Source organism: Acyrthosiphon pisum, chromosome A1 (genome assembly GCF_005508785.2).
Source record: "Acyrthosiphon pisum isolate AL4f chromosome A1, pea_aphid_22Mar2018_4r6ur, whole genome shotgun sequence".
Lineage (NCBI taxonomy): Eukaryota > Metazoa > Arthropoda > Insecta > Hemiptera > Aphididae > Acyrthosiphon > Acyrthosiphon pisum.
The window spans coordinates 122,213,640-122,240,782 of record NC_042494.1 but is presented as its reverse complement, the minus strand read 5'-3'; the positions used below and the strand labels follow the sequence as shown (position 1 = coordinate 122,240,782).

At 29.1% G+C, this 27,143-nt stretch overlaps 2 protein-coding genes across 3 annotated transcripts in view; one reads left to right on the top strand and one right to left on the bottom strand.

Moving 5' to 3' along the window:
• Positions 1 to 7,955, bottom strand: part of LOC100572755 (leucine-rich repeat-containing protein 71-like) — a 32,974-nt gene extending 25,019 nt beyond the window's left edge. The window contains exon 1 of the mRNA XM_003240995.4: positions 7,421 to 7,955. Within this exon, the coding sequence (XP_003241043.1) occupies positions 7,421 to 7,454 (34 nt within the window). The 5' untranslated portion in view covers positions 7,455 to 7,955. The remainder of the gene's footprint in view (positions 1 to 7,420) is intronic.
• Positions 2,983 to 23,860, top strand: LOC100159230 (lipoma HMGIC fusion partner-like 2 protein-like). Of its 2 annotated transcripts, none has more exons than XM_008191782.2 (5): positions 2,983 to 3,262; positions 18,101 to 18,251; positions 20,171 to 20,464; positions 21,955 to 22,068; positions 23,509 to 23,860. In XM_008191782.2, the coding sequence occupies exons 2-5, from the start codon at positions 18,101 to 18,103 to the stop codon at positions 23,649 to 23,651; spliced, it is 702 nt and encodes a 233-aa protein (XP_008190004.1). In that variant the 5' UTR covers positions 2,983 to 3,262; the 3' UTR covers positions 23,652 to 23,860.
• The last annotated feature ends 3,283 nt before the right edge of the window (positions 23,861 to 27,143 follow it).

Sequence of the window (27,143 nt, the reverse complement as noted above, 5' to 3'; positions counted from 1 at the left end):
CTCATTTGGATTTATTACCTACCTCATAGAAATTTAAATTTTTTTAAGTTTTTTTCTAGAAAAGTTAAAACATTTCTAAATTTAATTATCTAGACACCTTTTATTTCTCCCCTGTTTGAACCAGGGACAGAACTGCTTTTGCATTGCTTCAATCAACTTATCCAAACACCTACTGTACAGCAGATCAGTACCCACTAGCCCACTTTTTTATATTATATAATATTAGTGCAAGGGCACTACCTGAACATAATGCGTACCTATCGTCAATTATTGAAATATTGATTGTACCGTAGTGATTATGAATATATATTCACCCCCTCTCAATGAAAATTTCTGTTTACGCCGCAGTGTTGTAAATAATATTATATTTTAAATTTTAATAGATTAAGTATGAAATATATTTTGTGTACTATTGTGTCACTTGAAAATCAAATGTATTTTATATTAAACAATGAGTGATATATTCGTAAATTATAATCATATTTTATAATAAAAAAGAATATATTTTTTTAACAAGTTATGAGTTTTATTATCCACAAACCCACACACACCGCATACAGATTTGTAAACGATAATTAAAGTTAGTACATAAAGTATAACAATCTAAAGAATTAACATAATAATATACATCAACCTATATAATATATATACCTATTGTGTTTCATTCATTTTTTTTTCATTTTATTACAAAATGCTATACCTACACAAAGTGCATTTTATTTCATTTGAAGTAGGTACCTAAGTTTTATACCAGGCGTGTCCAAATACTTTAACTTATTCAATAATGTAACAATATGTAGACATCGCCCAGTCACTCATTATGTCGTACCATATACAGTATATACACTTAGTAATATAATGTGCATTTTCACAACTTCACGTAGTCGTGGGAATGAGGATTGAATGAACATTTGAAGAGAAATCAATTAAAATATTATATTTTATGAGGCATTACAGTAATGTGTGTATTATATTTTATTTAAAATGTTGATAATTATTAATTTATAATATTTGAATTATTTTTTATTCAGAATTTGTATATTCGAGTTATAAACTCTCAACTTGCAGAAAAAAAGATTGAAGATCAGCAAGCGAATAGCGAGCGGGGGCGAAGCCTACTATGGTGGGTTGGAGACCGCAAGAGCAGGAGGTAGAGCCCCCAAGTATTAGACAAAATAAAAATACATATTATATCTATAAATTATAGAGAAATAAGTTAGTGTTGAAGTGATAAAAAAATTGTCCGATAAAATTATGACGACAATCTGTTTAGATGTTTAGTATATAATATACATACTGATGTATTCTGGCAACTGACGTACCTACTGCGTTTACATAAATATAAAATATATAATATGGTTTATCACTTATTTAAAGTGATTGAGCATACGATTATAATTTATAACATATTTGTCGTCCTTAACAGTGTTAGATTTCATTTACCAGAGAAACCGTCTTATATGTTAATAATTTATACTTGCCATCGGTATAGTCGTATAGATAGGTACAGAATGATTATTAATTATTATCGGTTGTCTATTTTAATTTTTATCCCATTGCCCTCCTATTATTATTATCTCTCATCCGGGTTCCACATAAACAGTTCAGTTTAATATTTATCGTTTGGGGCGACAACATTCTATATACGTTAATACGTTATATACTCATATGATCGTATACACATACCTACATAACACCACCGTTAACGGAGTTATTTATAAGGCGTTGACGGAGATTTATAATCCACATGTGTAAAGCGAAACAACAAACACGACGTATATACATAACCATTATATTATGACCCTGCAGTATGCAATGCGCGCGTATACGTCATATAGGGCGTAAATTATATAGAAGCAAACCCTCATATAATATTAAATATAGTAAAAAGTGAGTCGACCATCATCGGACAAAAAAAGGGGTCCTTTTTTCCAGGCGCACATTATACGTAGTGTGCGTACAGATGTTACCCCGGCTGGGCCTGGCGAGTCTGCAGCGCGCGTAGGTATATACCAGTAGCAGTGTGTTAAGGGGCGAGGAAAACGATTAATTTCTTTTTTACTACGTACATAATATCATATATATTTTTATATATATATTTTCCATAGATCATCTTTGCAGCAGGTGGTGTCGTTTTACATACCCGTATGCGTGTCCTGCTCAAAAAAAAAAAAAATGGAAGAAAAAATCCCCGAGACAAGAATTAAGGTGTTATAACGAGACGTTATATTACATATAATACATACGTTATTATTAATTTTATTTTTATTTTTTTTTTACAATTCTAACGTCATCTAACCGACTTATACCGCGTTTAGTATAGTACCTAGCTATATGACGTATAAATTGGTGCATACATTTCTGAACTCTGACCACCTGCTGCAAGTCTTTAATTTTTACGGTCTATAACGACATCTTTGTTTTCGTTCGTAGTTGTTATTGTTGTTGTTTTTTTACAAAATGTATACACACATGTAATACGCGTGCAATGATGTGGTAAACGGTCGCGGTAGGTTTATACGCATTTTTATAACGTTCTTTTATTCCCTTCCTTTTTTATCGTTTCGTGTATGAATATAAAATAACCAATGCGTGAGTAATAATATTCTGGTTAAGTTTAGCCATAATACATAGGTACTATACAAAATGTGTAATAGGCCCACGCTCGACAAAAATCGGAGACTCCGGATACAACCGACATCAGTTAACTTTACTATTATTATTAAAAATATTATCGTTGTTAAAAAGTTTTGTAAATGTTTCTAAACATTTCCAAATTATGTCTGTGCACCGCTGCAGTAATAATAATTTATAAGTACGTACTGCATCTATACAGTATACCGGCGGAAGCAGCGGAAACCACCAACCCATTCATAATAATATTATAATATACGAGTATCGGAGTATGATATAATAATATTATATTATGCATATTACATTCGTACGCAACGGCGGCTGGCGATGAACAGACAGCACACGCGCAGACCCAGTCATTCGGTCACGAAGCGCGATCACGGCATGTCGTCGGTACGCCGCGTGCACGGAACAGCAGTCGTTGCGTTCGTAGTTTTTCGGTTATCGCGTTTGTATAATATAATATATTTTGTAACAACAAGCGATTGTAATAAATTGTATTAATGTAGGTAGTGCGCGTTTCGTCGTAAAACGATATTTAAACATTCAATTCGAATATCATCATTATCCATTACAATTTACATTTCAGTGTTTCGTTCGACAAACGGTCGTCGGCTGCAGTTTTGCGGTAAATAAAAAAATATTTTTATAATTATGTATAGGTAGGTGGTATACCTCATGGATCCTACAGTTACACATCATAATATATTATACCGTATAGGTAGGTAATCAAATTAAGTTCGTATTGCGTTATTCGATTTGTAATAAGAATAACTAATATTGTATTATAGTAATTACTAATTAGTAATAAATTTCAGTTGTATATAGCTTATTCCGAAAATGTTATAATTCATTATATTATTATAATATGGTTTTCGTCTTTCGGTTATTAAATGTCAAAGTGTGTCAAAAACAAATAATATATACCTAATTAATTTAAATCGTCTGGACGAAGTGGTTTTTTATCAGTAACGTGTGAGTCAGTGGATCAAAGGTTATTAAATTAAAACGTACTTTAGACCCGTACATAATATGTTATAATTAATTAGTTAAATCGATTGGATTTCTGTTTATAACTACAAAATAAGTTTAATACGTTATAATAAGTTTTTATGAAGAATAATTGTATGAACCTAATGGATAGTTCTTCAATATACATACACATAGGTACAAGCCACAATAATCGCATTATATACGCATTAGGTTAGGCACTGTATTACGAATCACGGCCGATAAAAACTATTCATAAAATACTTTATTTGCTTACCATTTTAAAATGTAATATTAGTAGTACTCGTTTCATGGAGATAATCACACTAGGCTGTTATAATATGTGTATTTAGAATGTATTATGTAGATATAGTAAAATAATGTGGTAAAAAGTGGAAATGATATTCAAAACCAAAAATAAATACTGACCATTGACTAAAACAAAGATAATATTTTTTTGATTAGCCCGGCAACTATGGCCATTAGCTATTATAGGGGTTACGGTTGGAAGGGTTGATATGGTTGGTACGATTGGTTGGCAACATATTAATGTATGGCAAGGTTTTTGCTACTATGGACCCGGATGGTCACCCATCCGAGAACTAATAGCAGCGATCGTTGCTTATCACGGCGCATGATTGCTTTCAGCCACTGCGCCACGCCGAGCCACAAAGATAATATTATTATATCAACATATTTCCTGTTATATAGAGCGATTTACCAAGCAAGCTCAGAGCTCACCCCCATTCCCGGTTAAATTATGCTGTTATTCTATTTCTAAGTATACCTACTTATATTATAGACCATATTTTCAAATACTTAGATTTTTATGCCATTTAAAAGGTGTCGAATGGCGATACAAACTTTATTTTTCCAAATTAGAACCATACCTACATTTTTACAATAAATTGTCTAGTATAATATAATTTTTTGAAAATGTTGTTGCACCTAAATTGAAATTTGAACGAATAGTTTCGAGTTATTACTTATTATACTTTATTGTACTAAGGATAATATTAATAATTATAGCCCGTGTGATAAAGTAAAATAATATTAAACTATTAAAGTCTTAATTTGTAAAAATGATCTACTTAGGTAAGTATACTAAGTACCTATTAGAAGACTAAATAATAGTAAATATTGCATACCTACCTATATTAAATATTTTATATAAAAGTAAAACCATTAGGTACCTACCTATTAAGGACTTTTATTCTTATCATGTGCAATATTTAACAACTCAGTAACAACCTATTCAGTGGAATTTTGATTTCGATGATGCATTAATGCATCAGAAAGTAAAAAAAGGTGGGTAAGTGGATGTCGCTCTGCTGTACAGTAGGTTACAAGTGGGTCACTGTATAATGGATAGTATTAAATTTGAATTCAATGATATAATATCACTGTATAAGAAAAACGATTCTGAGCGGAGACGGTTTGTCAGTCTAGATATTAGACATACATATTATTATAGGTACACTTATGTATAGTATTATTAATAATTTTCAAATTAATCATATCACAATATCCATTAGGTAACGCGTTATACATCAACAACAAACCGTGGTACTATCATAGATATATAATAGTATACTTTAGAAGTTTCAAGTACCCACAAATAATATTATATAATCACAAGAAAATAACTAAAATAGTTATTCCAGGTTTTAGATTCTGAGTGGAACGATGAATGTATTGATTTTACAATGATGTGTGTTTTTTTTTTTTTTTGTGTCTGTCATCTCCTTTTAGGATATTAAAAGTGTTTTCAAAAGTGCCGTGAAAAACAAAACAAAAATTAAGGAAAAACGGGAATTTTTACACAAAATCCGTTTTCGAGAAAATTGATTTGGGTTATTGGTGCAACTCTTAAACAAATGACCGTAGATACATGTTATTTTGACTGAATGTTTATTTTAGCACTTTCTATACATCATAAAATTTTCCAAATGTTTTGAGCTGTTTACGGACAATTTCAGTTTCCAATTTAATTCGTTTTTTTTTCTATGAATGTCAATAAAACTTTATTTGTTGAGTAAAAATACTTGAAAATTTAATACAAGGCTCCTACTATATTGTTACAATAACATTTGAAAAATATTAGAAATCCTTAGTCACAGTTTTTTTTATTAGCATTTAAAGTTCAAAAATTGACAAAATATGTAAAAATCACGAAAATTAGCAAATTATTTTGAGTTAATTATTCGTAAAAATTTTTCTTTTTAGAACTAAGATTTTAAAATGTAATACAAGATTCCTTATAGGTTAATCTACCTTTATCAAAAAAAAAATTTCTATAAGAAACTCAAATTAAATTTTTATGAGCGTTTGAAATTCATATTTTTACAACATTTGATATTCACTCGATTTCTTACGTAACGATTTTCTTCAAATGAACTAATTTTACTTTTGACCCCCCAAAGTACCAACTAGATTCACTTTCCTATCAGAAAAGATACTGTGGAAGAAAATCGAAGCACTTTTTCTGTCCTAAAAGGTGATAACAGACACAAAAAAAAAAAAAAAAAACACACATCATTGTAAAATCAATACATTCATCGTTCCACTCAGAATCTAAAAAGGAGTTTTCATGTCCAATGACACTCTTTATAAAGTAGGTATAAGAATCCAATAGATTAAAAATATGGTCTTCAATAGTAGGTATATTTAAAGATTCTAAAATTCAAATTAGGAGTTGGCATGCTTGGTGAATCATCGTGTTACAGAGTTAGGTATTAACGTATTCGTAAATTGTATTAAATAGTTTATTTCAATCATATTTTTGTTGTAAATTATTAAATTTATAGGTTGACAGTTGACACCGGTTACCTAGCTTATTTTTTAATTTGTGAAAATATTCAAGATTGAATTCGATAAAATTTATATTACCTTTATGTTTATATTTAATAATCAACATGTCAATATGTTTTTTAAATGGGTAGTTAAAATATCATTATGACTAAACGTAATTTATTATATTTAGGTAATAGGTACATATTATATATTTTTTAAATTACTTATAAAATATTACGGGGTAAGTATAGTCTTCATGTTTATTGTATTGTTATTGATTTCACTATTTAAATGTATTTGTATTCGTTTGGCTCAACTTTTTTTCTTTATAAAATGTACCTTACTGTCGAACTAATTCCAAAATAAACATGTAGTGTAGTAAACCCATATAGTAAAATGTTCCTGCATCGAATCTATGTATTCTAAATTATATTCCTAAAACACGATCACAAACTAAGAAGTTTATTTTTTAGGACTTTTCAGTTATGGATTCTGTAGATCTTCAATATACTTTTATTTCTAATAAAATACTATAAAACATATGGATTGTTTAATTTTTTACTTAGGTAGGTACCTACTTACTATAAAATATGTTTATTAATAGTACATTAATTATACGAGTACATAACACAAAATAAGAGACATATTCCTTTTAATAGGTACATAAATATCAGTTTGAATAATTATAATTATAACTAAAGGTACAATAAAATATAGCTAATAGTAGGTACATAATATTATTATATATTTATTAATCTATATATACCTACATTTATGTTTTTTTAAGACCATTTTAAAGAATATGGACGTATAAACATTTTATAAGTGTTAATAGTCCTAAACTACGTACGTATAAGCTATGAAAAATTAAAAAAAAGTAAATATTTACTAAATTAAATTCTACGGTTTAAAAATTGTAATGTTCCTAAATATATTTGATAATTAACAATTATTATTGCATGTATGCAAAATATGAATATATGAACAAATATAGTTTAATTACCTCCTGATGGACGTTGTAATTCTGTTGTCTGCATCGTTATATTATTAGGTATGTAAGTAGTAAATATTTTGAATATTTGAGATTGCAATATTGTTCTAATTTTCGGACAATTTGTAATTAATAATACAAAATATACTTAAAACTCATTAAAGACGTAACAGAACTAATTTGCTTAGTAACTACTAGTAAATGTCAACAATAAAGTCGAAACTAGATTTTAAGTACCTAGGTGGCTAGGTGCCATTATAAGTGATTGATAGTAAACATATGTTGTTCAAAAAATGAAGGTATGAAACAAATATTAAATTATTAAATTTTGAATGGACAATTATCCTGTAATAATAATTGTAGTAAGTAATAACTAATAAATAAAAACGCAAACTGTACTCATTGTTATGCACCCATCCTAATTCATTGTAAAAAATAAAGACGGTTTTTAAACTGAAATATCACATAAATAAGTAATTAACGTCTTACACACTTGCAATTTGTACACACCTATGTATGGATTGGATTTATAATATATTAATATTTTATGTACATTGTACATAAACAATATTTGTATAAAATATATGATTGGTATTATACATTTATACTTGGTACCTACTTATATAATATTATTTGCACTTAGCACATAAAATTGACTAATTATTATTAAATCTTATTTATTTGTAATTCACATCATATTGTTATCGCGTGGGAATATTATAGTCATTTAAAAATAGAATCTAAGTTGTTTATTTTAACTTTTCACTTAAAAAAATATTTATTTAAAAACTGTTTCAATACTATAAATTATTTGTGTAAGTATAATATGTTCGTTGTATATCTTATAACTACTTTATAAAGTTTATAGTTATACTTTTGTAGTGGCATAATGCCAGTGGCGTATATACGGTGGGGGTTTTCGGGATCAATTCCCCCCCAGGACCAAAAAAAAAATTGTGATATTATTGATAAATTTCTTATTATTAATCATCCGTGTATACACAAACATACGTTATAATAATTTGACTATTGAGTATAACACTATACTTTACCAACAACGAAAAAAGATTTCATAACGAAATTATGTGCCGTATATCAATCAAAATAGACATTTGATCGTACACAGTCAGTTAGTTGCGTGCAGACATTAATACATCTTAATACGACCAAAAACGTACCCTTACCTTTTCGGCCGATTCACTTTTCGACCAAAAAAAAGTTTGATATAATACACAATGATTTTGTTAAGTTGGTTTCAAATAACTACTTTAAAAAGTAGTGAACCAGCAACCTAACCTAAACAGTGCTAACAAAAGTGAGTAAAAAAAATGAATTATGACAGGAATTGTAATTATTATCATAGTTTTCTATATTTAGTTGACAACAAAAATTATTTTTATAAATATTACGTATTCATTTATACATTTTAGTATTTTATACAACTTATATATTTTTTAATATTTCTTTATAAGTATAACATAAAGACTTATATGTAATTATTATCATTATTTATTTGTAACCTACTACTATATTTAAAAATAACTAACAAAAATATTTTTTTCTACATAAAGGCAGGGACTGGAACCTGTTGGGTGTTTCGGTTCCGGTTATTAAATTAATTTGTTTAAGGGTTCCGATTTTGTTTCGATTTTTTAAAAAAATATAACGGTTCTAGAACCGGTTAATACCGGTTTTGAAAAATACCGGTTAATTTCGGTTATTTTCGGTTAATTTTGATTTCTGATTATTAAAAAAATAGTCTGAAATAATTTATTTATTCATGTTTAAATTGTAATTATTTCATAAAAATAGAAGTTATTATGAAAAGTTAGAAAAACATTAAAACATTAAAACACTATACCAACATCTCCATTGCTGACTGCCGCCGTGCTAGGTCGGCGTACGTCGACAATGTCATATAAAATGGATTTTCGTATCTACTATTTTAGATTCTGAGCGGAGTGAGGAAGCTATATTGTTTTTATAATGGTGTTTATTTTTTTTTTATATATATTCTGTTCCTGTATACAAAATTTCTTCCTGAAGGAGTGCTTCGATTTCAACATATAGTACCTTATCTTTTAGCAAATTGGATCAAGATGGTACTTTAGAGAGGTTATTTTCTGATTTTCTCAATAGTTTTTAATGCCACGGGAAAAACCACCGAAAAATTACGAAAAAACGCTAAAAATGGGATTTTAATTTCTAACGTTTTGTTTATCACCATAGAAACGAATAAAAAATTATAATATTATAATATTAATTCAACTTACATGATAAAATAATTAATAACAGTATAAAATATCCAGAGTGACAAACCGTCCTCGCTCAGAATCGTCTTTCTTATACAATGATATTTTATCATTGAACTCAAGTCTAATACAACCCATTATACAATGACCCCATTGTACCTAACGTGTAATTGTTAGGAAAATGGGTAGTTTTAAAGAGAAGGTTTTAGTGTTGGTTATTTTTTTTGAACCCCCCCAGAGCAAATTTGAATGTACGCCACTGCATAATGCTATTTGTAATGGACATTGGAATCAATCATGAATAATTTTTTTCTCTAAAACTTGATAAAGGGGATACATTATTGTATAAGTAATAACTAAAAATATATTTTATAATGTCATAACTCATAATTCATTAGAATATTAAATCCCTATTTTATTCTTTTATACATTTGGAGATTTTCACCTGAATAGTCATTAATGATATATTGATATTAATTTATTATTGGCAATCGTCGATTTTAATTATTATAGTTTAGTTCTGTGTACAACAAATGTGTTTATTTGACACTTTAATACATTTAATTAATGCTGTAGAATCTGTGTAGATACCCTACATAAAAATAATTTTAATGCATCGAAAATCGTTATAACGACTAAATTGAATATTATTGTTATATAATAGTTACATATATATATATAATACGTATTAGGATCTGGGTGTAGCAGTGCGTAGTATATGTAGGTATTTTAAATAGTTAAAATTCTTACAAAAGATATAAACTACCTGAACACTTGGGCACCTGAATATAGTACGAATACATGACATTTAATATTGAAAGATGCATTAAAATATTCTATTTGTATTGGTTATACAATAGGTATACATTTTTTATTTATGAATTATGATTTATTAATATTATAACTTAAGTTAAGTATGTATTTTGTAGTTACTAAGTAGACACTACACATAAATACTGTAAATATTAATTTTTGCAGCTGTTGTAATAATTTATTTTATGACTGTTAGTACATTTGATGATATAAAAGTATATTTTTATGTAGGTATAATACCTATAGTTTATATTATAAATATATTATAGCAGTGATTAAATTATTGATATTTAATCAATGTTCATAGTCCATATTTTTATTACTCATTACATTTAAGTAAACTAACAATGACTAGATACTAGATAGCATAGAATATTTTAAAATAACTTAAATGACGAATATTTATACATGAAAATGAACAGCTGCTCCAATATGTCCGTGCATTGTACAGTGAGTATACTGTATTTACGCGTGTATATTATTATATTATACACGAGACACCAGCGAGTAGACAGTAGAAAGTTTCACCAGACACCTTATTTTAAGTTAAATATAGATATTTGATAAATGCCTAGGACATAAGTATATAATATTCCATTGCAGGAACCTATAATAATCTTACTATATTATAAGACTACAAACGTCTACATGCATAATTAGGAGAAGGCCAAGACCGCTCGTTGCCGTATATGTTTTGAGTTCAATTAAGAAAATAAATTAGTAAAAAAAATCCTCTGTCGTTCAAAAAACAATTATTTTTTGCATTTAACGAAATTGTATAATAATATTCGTCACATGAGTTAAACGAACAATATAGTTTTTAAGTTTTAAGAGTTGTATAAGAGATACCTACATATATATTTTCAATAACCATAATTAATAATTATATAATATTTAGTTATAATTAGTACCTATATAGGTAATAGATATAGGGGAATTTACATCTGAGTACCTACCTAACCAGTTTTTAATCGTTATTTTATTCTAAATGTTATTATAATATAGTCTGAGAAATACTATATCTTCTATGTGGTAAAAATAAATATACGTTTTTAAAAGTAAAATTTAAAGATTACTGCATTAACAGCTGTGGTCTCAAATTCTCGATGGTAGTTTACGGTTTATAGGTACCTACCCATCGTAATTCGAAACGCCAAACCCTTGGTAATCTGAATATGTGTTTAATAAGTGAATCGTCAGAATATAATATTTTAGCTTTGAAAATTTAATGCAATAAAATAGTCATGTTTACAATTAACAGTATAATGTCATCGATTGATAGTATCAATTCAAAAAAAAAAAAAAAATGATAAAAATCTATTATTCTTTAAAAAAAAAAAGTATAAAGACATCTTATTTCATAGATAGGTATTAGGTAGGTACTATAAAATTTTAATAATTCAAATGGAATACGATACTTAGGTATTATACTTGACTATGATAATGTAAACGATATTAACTTTATTAACATTTTATCCATAGTCAATTTTAAATAATTCAAAAAAATAATTTAAAAAGTGTATTAATGTTTGTTAAAGACGGCACGTGAAGGTACTATATTATTATTTATTACAATATTATTATATTTAGACCATTGTTTATAATTATGTATAGGTATATTTGTTGGTAGACACATAAAATGTTTTAAACTGTAATGATAAATATTTTCTATTTCGATTTCTTCTTTTATCGTTCTCTCTATTCCGTCTGGTAACTTTTTTTTATCCTGCAGTATGTGATTTTTCAAATTTCAAACCGGTTGCTCAGGTGAACTGTAGACTGCAGTTGCACAGTGCCCGTAGTTGTGTTCAACTCGAATAAAATATTCACTCGTAATTAGACGTAGAGACGATTAACAAAAACAAACTTGATATTAATTGACATTTGACGATTAAAATGTAAAATATTGATACGTACCTGTATATAAAAACATGATTTAATAATTATTCGTTGTAAATATACATATAGGACATAGGCATCTGTGGTTTAAGTCTTGTTTTAATTTCGTATGTATAATATGTAATTTGTATACATTTAAGTATCTATATAACACATACAACTCCGTGAGTCATTGTAAATTTATTATGTTAAATATGGAGTATGATTTCTAGTATAAGACTAGAAAAGTGAATGATTTCACAACTTAATTCTACACGACAAACTTAGGTACCTACTTAGTTATTTTAAGCAGTTTTATACTTGAAATTACTTAATAACTAGGTACTAAAAGTTTCACAATTTTAATTCTTACGAAATGTATCTGTTTGTTTCAACGGAAGATGGGCTATTGCTTAATACTATACACACTTGTATACATTTTTATCTCTAGATCGCTTCCCAATGCGTGTTTTTCGAATTACATCGACATCAGTGGCGTATTTACTATTTAGGAATTTAGATAGGGGGAGGGATGAAATATATAATAATAGGTACACTCAATAAATACGAATATAATATACATTTTTAAAATCCTCTAACTTGTTGAGTTTAGTGTGGATCAAGGTGAAATAAGAATCAACACAAATTTTATAGTACCTAATAGCATTTATTATAAATTCATACTAACGACAATCCCGTGTTTATAAACAAAAAAAATAGTTATAATACAAAATCCTGTTTTCTATTTTTTTGGATGCTCAGTTCATCGATAAGCTTATCTGGCATGATTATTGTATTGACCGGTGACATGCGAATAAAACCAACACATTAAGACGACGCTACACCCGTATGTGTTGTCTCCGTCTTACACAAGCACGACATAGCAAATTGTCGTTCACTATTCTCAATAGTGTGCTGTTGGTTTTGATGGCGATAGGGTGAAATGACCTATTATCAAACATTTAGTTAAGAACATAATCTGGGTCTTGCGTGGGCGATTTTTTAATATTTTAATTTTCAAGCAAGATATGAGAATTTTTAATTTTTGATACTTCACATACCCTTATTTTTCTCGAAAATGAAAATCGTTTGATAATAGGTTGATTCACTCTAGTATCAAAACTAACAGCTCACTATTGAGAATAGTGAACGACAATTTCCTATGTCGTGCGTGTGTAAGACAGAAACAACACACGCGGGTGTAGCGTCCTCTTATAAGGGTCCGTATTACAATAGTTAAACTAATGTTAAACCGCGGAATTCGACTGGTAAAATTTAAACTATGATTGTAAAACGAGCCCTAAGTGTCTAAGTAGGTTATAATAAACAAAGTATATAATAATTACTATTTAATTTATAGTTATTATTCAATATTAGATAGGAAAATTGATAAAATATTTACTTCTGTCATACTATTTATTAGATAAGACTTAATACTTAATAAAAACTTGAAAAACATCGTTCAGGTGTAGGTATAGCAGTTGATACAGGCAAAGTACAAAATATTTTCAAGAGTTCATGAATATTTGGATAAACCTCTTTATCAAAAACATCTAAAGCATGTAACCCAGAGGTGAATACAATGTTTTCAGTCACTAAAAATAAACCCATGCCCTATGGTAAATCTACAGTTTTCATGGTAATTTTGTTTTATTTACCGACTATTTATCGGGTTTATTATAAACACTCATGCATGAAAAATAATTCGCAGAGAATTCAAAAATATAGCATACCATACCACCATAAAGATATATGTTTTTATTTTCCGATATTTATGCCACGAACGACTAGTGGCGTATAGTACCTATATCAAAGCGGATAAATTACCACGGCTAGAACATTTAGAAAACAGATATAGGTACCCACTTAAAACTTAAAAATAGTATCATATTGAGAAATACAGAAAATAAGTAAACTTAATTTTACAAAAAAAAAAGGTCAAGGGGGGATCTATTCCCCCCCGTAAATACGCCACTGATCGACATCGTATAGAATATCTACTCTGGATATAGTCAATATATTTTATTAATTCCCCATCAACATATTTATATAGTACAATTAAGTTATTTTAAGTAAAAGAAAAACGAAAAAGGTACGGATTTTTGAAATGGTTTAATCTAGCTACAATTAAAATGTATATATTATAATATACAGTATAGTATGTATTTGTATACATTTAGTTTTGCACAGTTGTTCGTCATCGTCCGTCACTCATAAAATAAATATTAGGAAAGTCCATCGTATACAGAGTCTTATGGTGTAAACTATAAATGCATAGCGTGTTTAAGTTATGTGTATGTTTAATACATATTAAAATATATAAATCAGTTTTCATTCCGACACTTTTGGGACGACACAACGAATTACAACGAAACATTGTATTCAACAATCAACATTGATGTAGAATGATAACCATATTATACAAAGTACATTACTTCTATATCTACCTAATATTATACACTATATACATTATAGTATAGGTATTATGTTTTTTTTTATTATAATTTGCTTTACACGCAGGCATACAAATATTATAATGTGTATTTCTTTCCAAACTGTTTTATTCCCCATAGTAATATGTATATTCTAAGGTACCAAAATTATAAAATTACTCAGGATGAACAATTTGGCGTTATAAATTATATTTTTCTGTTATAAAAAATCTGAAAAAAATATTCCCAAGCACTGAAAATTAATTGTACGTTCTAGTATTTATAATCAATTGTTGTACGTATATTATACCTAATATAATTAAGTATACTTCATACTTGAACGGTATTGGCGTATTTAGGGGGGGGGGGGCACAAGGGGCACACTTTATTCAAGACACAATTTATACATGGTCTAAAAGTATAACTGATTATGATTACATATTATGTGTATTTTTGTGCCCCTCCATCCCATTTTGTACTTTTAAATACGCCCCCGCCTGTACCTATAATACTGTATAGTCATAGACCATAGTGTATATACCTATTATAATATAATAGGTATACACTATTATTAAGTATTATGATTTACGAGACTGTGATAACCACTGCAGGTATACGTGAGTTTGCTTATTCTTTACTCTTTAGATCTTAATATTCTAGTATATAAGGCTTACTCACTGTATATAGTGACTACGAACCATTTCGACGAAGTGTACGCGTCAGTGCACCACATTAATATACAGGTGTCGGGCATCGAGTAACCTACTATATAGTAGTATACTATACGTTTTTTACACGTGTGGACACTGGACTGCATAATATATATTATAGAGTATAAAAATATTTCACAAATTATGATATAGGTAGGTATTATTATAATATATTATATTAATGTAGCCCTAAGCAACAGAGAAAAACACGTGAGTTTAGTGCTACAATTTTATATTATACACAAGGTGATTCTTTTCGTTCCACAGTCACGCGCGTTTTTCGATTTAGATCGGTAATGCGGAGGTGCGTTTATGGCTCACACTCATTTTCTCAAAAAGTTATAATTTTTTGAAATATTTTAAAATTTGATGTTATTAAAAATCAACATTATTAAAAAAAAATATATTTTTACCGTTATTACTTTTTTAATTTTTAATTTGTTGAATGACAGAAAATATTTTTTATTTTAAACTCCCAAGCAGAATATATTTTTTTAAGAGTTTAAATGTAGTATTTTAAATCCGCTCATTTACTTTAAATGCTTATAACTTATTAACTGGGTACTCGTTCGGAACTTGATTTTTATAAATTGAAATGCTCAGAAATGTATAATATGGTGTTAAGTCATATGAAATAATAAATGTACGCTTTCTTTCAAAAAGTTAACAACTTAAAAAATATTTCCAAAAATATTATTACTACCTATTCGCAATAATGGGGGTTTGCCTTATAAAAAATCACCTTATATTGTACCTACTACCTTAGTCTTCTACAATTCTATATAATAAATAATATTATGTGCAGTGCGTTATAACTTATGATATACCGGTCTGATGATGTAAATTAAGACGTCAATATTATATAGCTGGTTTTAATTTTCGTTCGTTCATTATATTATGTAGCCGGTTAAGAAAACAGAAAAATAACACATTAAGGGTCTCCTATTACGTCGTGAATATTTAAACGCCATTTTTAATTCCTTTTTTTATTCGGGTGTATATTTTTCTCTTTCAAATCACGGCCGCACACCACATGCCGTCCAGAATAATATCGAATTATTATTCGTGCCGAGTGGCCTATTGCTGCCTCTCTCTAATATATTATTTTATTCTCATAATATTATAGTATATAATATATACGTATGCGTATTCTTTTAGTAACGAAACACAATATAGGTATACCTACGCTCAAGTGTAGACGCATATATAATATATATTATATATTATAATGAAGATGGTACAACGACAATATAAACGTATGGTATAAGACACGCGCGAAGTATAATAGAATAATTTTATTTTATTGGTACCTACCTACAGTAGTAATGTCAAAAGAAAATTCCGATAGTGTTGTTCCGGTGTTGTTTTCGGACATGGACAAAATTATAAAACAATATAGGTACGAAACGGGCAATATCAATATACGCGCATAGGTAATATAATTAAATTATTATTATTGTATTATTATCGTTGTCGTCAGTTTCCTAGCGCGGTTCACACACTCACACATCATGCCCGTCATGCTGCAGTTGAGCAGTCTGAACCAGGTGCGGTGCTCGCTGCAGAGTGTAGACCGTCTCGACCGCTAGTCGGGGGAATTCTTATTTTTCGAGGGTTGATGAGCGCGCGCAGGGTCGGGATGCCTCGCGTTCGTGACTAAGACGAATGGAGGTAAACGCAATAAGAGGGTATATAATATTACATACGACAGATTAAACATATATACATATACGTTACGAGACATGAGTCACTCAACACACACATATTGTAATACAAGTACCTATACATGGGCCATATTATAATGGAATAGGTTTTATTGTTATTATTATTATGTGCGCAGACGGTGGATGAAAACCTTTTTTTCCCATCTATTAAAGAAGCACCAATATATTTCATTATAACGTCATCGTTTGTTATGTTGTTATTAAAATATTAAACGTATACAGTTATATACGTGAATTTTTGTAGTCGATGTGTAGCAACGTCACTTTGGCACCATACGAACACGTGTAGACCATGATATATTATTATATCAGAGGGGCCGGTTATTCGTGCAGCGCACACCTCCTATATTTATATCTATATAGTATATACTATTGTACTATGTAGTATTATAAGGCGGTTTCGCCGCAATAATCAAACGAGAGCCGCTGTGTTATATACGCCTATAATATAGCCGCGGCGGAGGTTCCCCACGACGGGTTTAACGTTTTTAATTTGGTAAAATAACCCGGGGCCCTTTACCTCGGCATATTATGCTTTGTTTACGGTGCACGTCTATATATACATGGGCGATACTGCGTTCGTGCGATATCCAATTTATTATCTGCCATAATATATCAGAGATAATACAAAATGAACTCAACACTAATTATCTACTAATAGTATAATATAATACATACATTATATTATGTTTATTTGCATTTTGTATTATTTCATTATAATAGTGTACCTATTTACTTTATATGATTTTAATTTTTTAAAGAAAAAATATTCGTTCGAAAGGTAAAAAAAAAAATTATAATGTTAAAATGACTTAATTAATTAAATACAAAATATAATATATAATATTTAATTATTATATTTTAGTTAATTATTTGTGTGCAGATGTATTTCATTCTAACCGCCAAAAGTCTACTGTGGGTGACGTTGAGTGTGGTGTCCACCATTACTCTATTCACGGCCATTTACTCGCCGAAATGGCTCATCGGACCTACTGATTACAACTGTATATCCAGTAAATCGCCGTCCACTGAAAGTAAGTCCATGAAAATTAAACGTACATTGCATTTAACTATTTAAGAATATTACGCTTAAAGACAGTATCCAACCGCATAGACCGCCTTAGAACCATTTTTGTTCATCTAGGTCACATTTTTTGCCAATATGTCCAAGTTACTATATTCAATATCTAGGAAACGGCTAGTGGACTTTAGGACATTTTAAAATAATATCTATATAATAATATTAACATTATTATTTAATAAATATCTTTAAACCTCTCCAAATTTTACCCTACAGTTGACTAATTTATACTATACGTCTAAAATATTTTATCATTATACTACAACGTACCATACATGTAAAATAATTCACAATACTCACTTGCATACTGCACCAGTGCACTATTTCAGTGAATATATCTCAATAAATATTGCGAATTAAACTGTTGATGATCCGAAAGTATTGTCTTGTAAAAATCCCATAAATTAATAACATCTTTCTCATTTGTAAAAACAACTTTATTCGGCATAATATTTTGAAAAGATAAAATTAAATCATAATGCTGTTCAAACTTACTTTTTAAATGTGTTATGGAATGATCAAGAAATGGTGCTATAAAAAGTGCTGTTCTATAATATTCATCCGGCGTAGAATCTTTATAATTGTCTCGATTAATTTGTTTTTTTGAAAATCTTGGTACACTCATTGTGCAACCTACATAAATATTAGGTTAAATTCCATATCAGCATTTTGACATAGAGTATTTAATGAATCAATGACAACTTGAACATGATCACGTGCTTTGGTAAGATCACAATTAATTTTTTGTAAATATTTACAAACTTGAAGTGTAAAAGAAAAAACTTTTTCAGTTACGTTAAATGCCCATATGAAATCGGGTTTGATAATAGTTGCTAGAAATTGATGTGCTTTTTGTGATATTTCGTTATTTATTACTTCTTGGTGTTCTTCTAAAGTATGTATTATGGGAATGTACATTTCATGAAATCGTTTTATGGACTCGTGCTTTTGAACCCATCTGGTTTCCCACATTGAAATTAATCTATCATGATTGGACTCTGCTAAAGAAGTTTTAATATGTGTTTTTAATATATTAGTGCATTGGGCAGATTTTAAAAAAAATGATGTATTGGACTTCACAGTACCCATGCAGTTTCTAATCATTTGAATTTGACAGGCATAAGCGCATAACCAATTGCTAAATTTAGGGAATGAGCGCTACAATGCACATACAATGCTTTTGGATATTCGAACGAATAATAGTTTGTGCGTCCTTCAAATGACCACTTATTGATGCTTCTCCATCGTAGCCTTGTCCAATCATAAAATTCAAATTAATTCCATTTTCTTTTAGTCGTGTTATAATTGTTAATGCTAATCCACGGGCCATGGCCCGTCATGTCATGAACAGGAATGAATTCGAGGAAATTCTCACGAATTAGGTACATTATTTATTACATCTAGATATCTTAAACATAACGAACTTTATTCAACATTAGATATTATATAGGTTTTTTCGTCAGCTAGGACCGCAAAATATTTATAACTGTTTACATTATCTACAATTTTATTTTTAATTATTTTACTACATATATCAATGAATTCATTTTGAATAGAGGGACTTGTATATTGTAATCTACTATTGTCGTTAATAAAATGATCTTCTAAGACAGTATCACCTGCATCAACTCGAAATCGTAAAAGTGATCTAAATGTACCATCGTTTTTATTATCACAGTCAAGCCCATTATCAAAATCAATTTTTCCCCTCAATGGAAGTTCTTGTCTAGTACATAATATACAAGTTAATAACATTCTCGAACAAATTCACAAAAAGCTCGAAATTGTTTTATTTAATTTCGGGGGGTGTTTGAACACCCTACGCCCATGGTGGAATTAATAACCGTAGGATTGTTTTGTTTATGTCCACAGCGAACAACACCTTGGATTCACCGTACTACGAAGTGCGCTGCCGTCCGTCCGTCGGAATTTACTACCGGTGTAAGAAAATCAACGGCCACCAGCACTGCGGTTCGTTCGCCGTCGAAGGACTAGCCACGGATTCGTTGATGTTCCCGTTTGTGTGGAAGGTTGGCTTAGTGTTGATGTCCGCTGGTGTTTTCGTCAGCTTTTTAATGTCCGCCATGGCCGTGGGCAGCTTTTGCAAGCAATCGATAAGGAAGAAAAGCGTGTTTGGAATAGCTGGTTCCGGGCAAGGACTTGCTGGTAATAATCAAATATATGTTATATGATTATCATAGAATTATCATCAAGTATTTCATATAATAATATAGCTCATTACAGTACATACTATATGGGCATATGGAACGTTATGCGGTACGTGTAATATAATATAAATTGCCATATTTCGCGTGCAGCTATACTTACTTGAGGTACCTATAGTGGTGGCGTACCTATTATATCCTGAAAACATAGACTATATAATATATAGAATTATAGAGTACCGTAATTTATAAATAAACTTACATAGTTACATACCTCTATACTATCATCTCGTCGTTCTGACGCCACCGTCAAGTTAATTTCATCCATTATCAACGATTCGTTGGATGTACCTGATCAAACATATTTATCAAACATAAAATGTCGTGTTTCTTCTTATAATAACTTTATTATAGTTCCATACATCTTCCAAAGTAAATTCATGGGCGAAACAGAACTCCCCCGTTGTCAGATTAACTTATTATTTTATTTCCTCCTCAATCGGTGCATCCCACTTTACAAATCGATCAATTTTTTTCTACTTTAACTTAATTTGAAATAATTCATAAAAAATAAAATTAAAATTAAAAACATTGTCGGCCTCTTTACTTCTACGTTCCTATGCTGGGCAAATTTATGCAATTTTTATCTTAGTTCAGTTAAGTACTTCAGCTATTTTTTTCCAATTAAATTAAAAATGAAATTTATAGACATTTTGAATACTTAAAGGTTACCTACACAAATCCAATTAATAAGTTAAGTTCATTTAAAAAAAAATTACATGGAAAACTTTGAATAACTATATTGTCCGTGTAGGTAAATATATCATAATATGTCCAATAATTTTTTTAGATGTAAATATAAAGAACCAATTACCATATCAATAAATTAAAATGTATAGGTAACCGATCGTACTAAGAAGTGAAAATAGTTAGGTATTTAATTATTAAGAAAACACTAAATAATACTGCAGCAGTGTAATGATTAGGGAATGAAAAAACTGTATAAATGTACCAATATATTAAAAATGTATAAATTTAAAAGGCCACAATTCATGATAATCGTATAATGAGAACTATAATAATAGGTACCTTAGTAAATGAATGCAATTCATAAGCTCGTGGATATTCATTGATAAGGGTGATCATAAATATCATATGATATAATTTATCACAATATGATAAATTAGTTTTAGTTTTTACCTTTGAATATAAATACGAAATTCTTTGTAAATAATATAAATAAAATATTTTTTTTTATTAATTCTATAGATTTATAATTACAAACAGTAACAAAATACTATTATAAAAAAAATTTTTTTTTATATGTAACATTGTTACATTATGTATAATAGTCGTTATCAGTAACTTCATATAAGAACTTACGACAGTAAAGTCGCTGTATCCCTATATAGTATAGAGTAAAGGATTTATTTAATATAATAATGCGTAAATGTTTAATCATGTGACGAATTGTTTATTTATGTCTTTTAGTTTTACTCTATCTGATCGGAGTAATTTGTTTCGCCGCTGGTTGGGGTTCGGAACGCGTGGTGGTGCTGTGTGGAACTCAATCCGTGCCTTTTGTCTCTGCGGATTGCACGAATGGTATGATCATGATGCGTATACCTATATATTTTAATAATACATTTAAACGACTAGCTGATTATCAAAACTCGAGAACATAATAAGAGGACGTCACACCCTCATGTATTGTCTCCGTCTTACATACGTAGGTACGACATAGACAAAATGCGTTTACGCAGTCTGAGTAGAACTCGCTCAATTTTGGTGTTAGAATAAAAACACCTAGTGCAAAATTAAAAGATGACAATATTTTTGGGGCAAAACGTTGAGTTTAAAAAAAAATAAATTTTGAAAAGTTAAAGGTATTTTAAAAATGTTGACATTTTTGCTATTTCTAAACGATATAATGAGCGTTATATTGGGTGTAATGGAAAGAAACGCCATAGTTCGATATCACAAATATTGTCACAATTCAATTTTATAATAAGTATTTTTACTCTAGAACCAAAATTGAACGATTTATACTCGGACTGCGTAAACGCGTTTTGTCTATATCGTACGTATGTAAGATGGAGACAACACAGACATTATTATAAAGAAAACGAATTACTATAGGAGTTTATCCAAAGTTTTACAATTAGCATAAACACGAGCACTGTGCCTTATACTGCTATAGATACCTATAACCTATTATTACGTAAATAGATATAATGAGTTCTTTTTAAAAAATCAAATTGTATTTTAGGCCACGACACGATGTTCCACGTTCCACGGATTTCCTGGTCCAGGGCGTGTAAAATCTAAAAAATACGATTGCCTATTAGTTATTACATTATATTTACAATAAACCGCTATGGTTCCTGCAGTTTCCCCAGTCTACTCATATTATTAATTTTTCGAATTTAAAATACTGTATACGTAGTGGTTTAATCCACCCAGATGTCGGAGGTAATATTTTAAGCTAAATCATCTATGACGAGAATTAAGGATATTATCTCTTGATGGGGGGGGGGGGGGGGGGTTGTAAGTAAAAATCAAACCAAGTTTTTACAGTTCTCATATATAAATAATACATTTATTATGGGAAAAATGTTCGATGGGAGAGGGGTTAAACACATAAAACCCCCTGGCTTCGCCATTGCATGGGTCCACCTAACAGGTGAAGATTTTATTGAATTTTAAGGGGGAGAGGTAAAATATTCATACCCTGCAAAATGAGCCAATTAATAATATTAAAAAAGTATGTCTATTACCAAAATATTATTTTAATTTTGAAGATGCTTTGCATAATTTTCGGTGGTTGAGCTGTTCTAGCTGCATCTGTGATGTGTTTTTATTTTTTCGTTCTGTAAAAATACTTGTGGCAGACATAAATACATGAAAATAATATGCGGACACTCTTCATTTAAAAGAACATAATATAATATATGTGTAAGGATTTTTGTAGAAAATACCTCGCCAATTGTGCTTTTACCTTCTCGTTGCCTTAAAAATAATATATTTTGTAATGTGATTTTATAGGATCAGGTTTGTACACTGCAGCTTTTGGTATTGTTCTCACTTTCGCCACGGCCATGTTATCGGGGCCAGCTGATCGAGCAACGTCCAGCGACAAAGTAGCACTTCAACTCGAACAAGGAGAAAATATTGTCTTTTTACTATAGATAATGTTGTTTTATAAATGTGCATATTATACTCCGTGCACATGTACATAATAATATTTTAATTATAATAGGTACATTATAGTTATACCTATTACCTACTTAATGTTTTTGTTACATCAACACTTTTATTATATTGTGTAACGATAAATATTTGTAAACGATATTGTATTTTTATTTTTTCATATTTATAAAAATAATTTTACACCAAATGTCTGTGTACTTTGCTATTTTTAAAACTATATAATCCTGTCGTTTTATTATTTTATACAATTTCCTATAGATAAATTGTTATCTATTTGTGATAATGTGGAGTTCCACCCATATATTGGAGCAAGCCAACAAGGTATATATATTATTATATTATAATAATATATATACTGACTGTTGTCTCAAAATGCTGCTAGATGTCGACAATAAAATTGCATTATATTTTGGTACTATTTAATATTTATTTCGCTTAGTGCTAATAAATACTAATTTAACATAGGTACTATATCTAACTTGATATCTATAAAGGGTGATTTTTTAATTATCAGATCATATGCGTAACTTGACCAATATTTTTAGGGGTGTACAAATTGTAAAGAATTCCCAAACACCCAGACCCTTAACACCTCAACTGATATACATTTTATGAATAATTTAAAATGTATACCTATTTATCTACTATATTTTACTATTTTAGTATGAGTGAAACAGTAAAATATTATTAAAAAGACAAAATTGTCACAACTATTTTAACACGATTTTTTTTCCAGTGAATTTTATTTATTTAAATTACTGCTATAGTTCAAACCTCAGAACTATGTGTTCCACCTCTCCTCTCTCAATTATAACCAAATCAAGAATGCCATTACAATTATTGAATATTTTTTAACTCTGGGTAGTTTGAACAACAAGTAGAATAGCTTGAAACAGGAGGACTTAGATCGTTAATTTATTGTTAAGTAGTTTTTCGATCGGCGCAGCTAAGCTAAACTATATAGATGCTTAAACCAAGTAAGATGATTTTATGTATTTTAAAAAATGAATTTATTTAATATTGTCATCCCCATTCCCCACGATCCCACACCAAACACACCATCCACTAATACTTTGTTACTAGACCGTAAAAAAATGTTTATGAATGAGTTTCGCGACATTTAAAACAGGTTGAATAGAAAGAGATCCAATAAGAATAGTGAGTGGTTGGAGATTTAAAAATAGGACTTTGGTAATTACTAAATAATAATAAATAAAATATTATAATATTTTTAATAAAAAGATAAATTTAATAATAATATAATATTGTTATTAGTTATAGTTATAGTTATAATATTAGGATAGTGTTGAATTTTAAATAAGTAATCGGGAAAATTCATCCTAATAATTTAAAACTATTATACATTTAAAGCTACCCAACTATTATACTCGAGTTATTTTAATTTATATACCTATATAAGTAGTATTATAATATGAGTTAGAATAATTCATTATTCCCACTTCCCATCACCGTCACAGGATGTTAACAATGCAGGGATTATAAACGGGTATATATATTAATGTATGTTTATATTAATCAGTTTTGAACGCCAAACCAATAACTCGCTATTAAATTGACCCACTCTTATGTATCGGTAACCCGAAAAACAATATTGTACCCGGTTTCGGACGCGAAACCCTCAAACAATATTGAACCCGGTTTTGAACGCAAAACCAGAAACCCACGATCTTTTTTTTACCCAGATTTTAATACGAAATCCGAAACCCACAATATTTTTTACCCGGTTTCTAATACAAAACCCGAATAGGCACCCGCAATATTTTAACCCATATTTACTCTTCTTAGTTCTTGGACTTATAATACTATACTATGTGACAAATACGAATCTCTTCAGCAGCCCAGATAGCTTTTCTAACAAACTAAAATTCAACGCTATAGTAAGCCGAAAATGTGCGAATGCCGTAATGAGACAAAATTAAAACCTAATTAACGTTAATTAAAAAAACAATTTTTTTTTATAAGCATTTAAAGATCAAATTTTGACAAAATTTATCAAATCTTAATTTGAAAAATTATTTTGTAGTTAAAAATTTATAAAATGTTCAATTTTTGTATCTAAGAATTAAAAATTTAAAACAAGATTCCACGTAAGTAATTAATTCTGTTACCAAAAAATCTAAAATATACATTTAAACAGTTTATTTTTATAGTCATTTTAAGTACAAATTTGGACGAAATTACATATTAAAAACCTAGGATAACTATTTTAGTTATTTTGTTGTGATTGTATAATATTATTCGTGGGTACTTGAAACTTCTAAAGTATACTATTATATATCTATGATTTTACCACGTTTTTTTGTTGATGTATAACGCGTTATAACTTATAAGTACCTAATAGATATTATGATATGATTAATTTTGAATTTATTATAGGTCAATTTTTTTTTAATACCATGGATAAGTATATATATGTCTAATACATAGACTGATATACCGTCTCCGCTCAGAATCGTTTTTCTTATACAGTGATATTATATCATTGAATTCAAATTTAATACTGTCCATTATACAGTGACCCACTTCTAACCTACTGTACAGCAGAGCGACATCCACTTACCCACCTTTTTTATACTGTACCATCTATGTTGACCGATGATTGATGTATTATTAGGAATTTCAAATCAAAGATATATCATTAAAAATAATTCATTACCATAATGTGCCTATTTTTATTACTATTTTTTATATAGAACATTGAAATATTTACTCATTATGGACTATGGAGACATGGAGTCATGATTGACTTGATATTATAGGTTGAACAAAAAATTAAATCTTGGTATGTAATTTGTTTTTTCCACCCAAATAATCAATACCTACTTATGTTGCATAAGAAAGGTACGAGGTACTCGTCAAAAATAAATCTAATAATTCGATAGATCTCGGGTATTCATTCTTTTACTACCAATAAATCAAACTCCATACTATGAGCCTACAACGACTTTTTGCATGTCTATGTTAGTTCATGCTTGTAGTTATTCGTAGACTCAAGTTAGTGTACTAAATCTATCATAATATAGAACATTGATACAAATATTACTAACCAATATATTAGACCTGGTGTATTATCTTTTTTATATATTTTTTTTTTTTTTTTTTTTGAAACTGGGAAAGCTTAATGCTGGTTTACAAAAATAAAGATTATAATTTAAACTTTCAGTATTAATGATTGGTACTTTCAATGTACTTTTTGATTTATTTGATATATATTGGTATATTGGCACACTAAGTTGGGAAATATAAAATGGTACATGAAATATTAATCACAAATCAACAAATTACAACAAACAAAAATATACCGTCACTATGAAATATCCAAGGACCAAGGTGGACTAGGTTGTTATAGTAAGATGTTTGAATGATTGGTTAGGGCCCGTATTACAATAGTTGAACTTCGGTTAAACCACCGAATTCAGACGGTTAAATCAGTGGTTCAAGCGTAACCG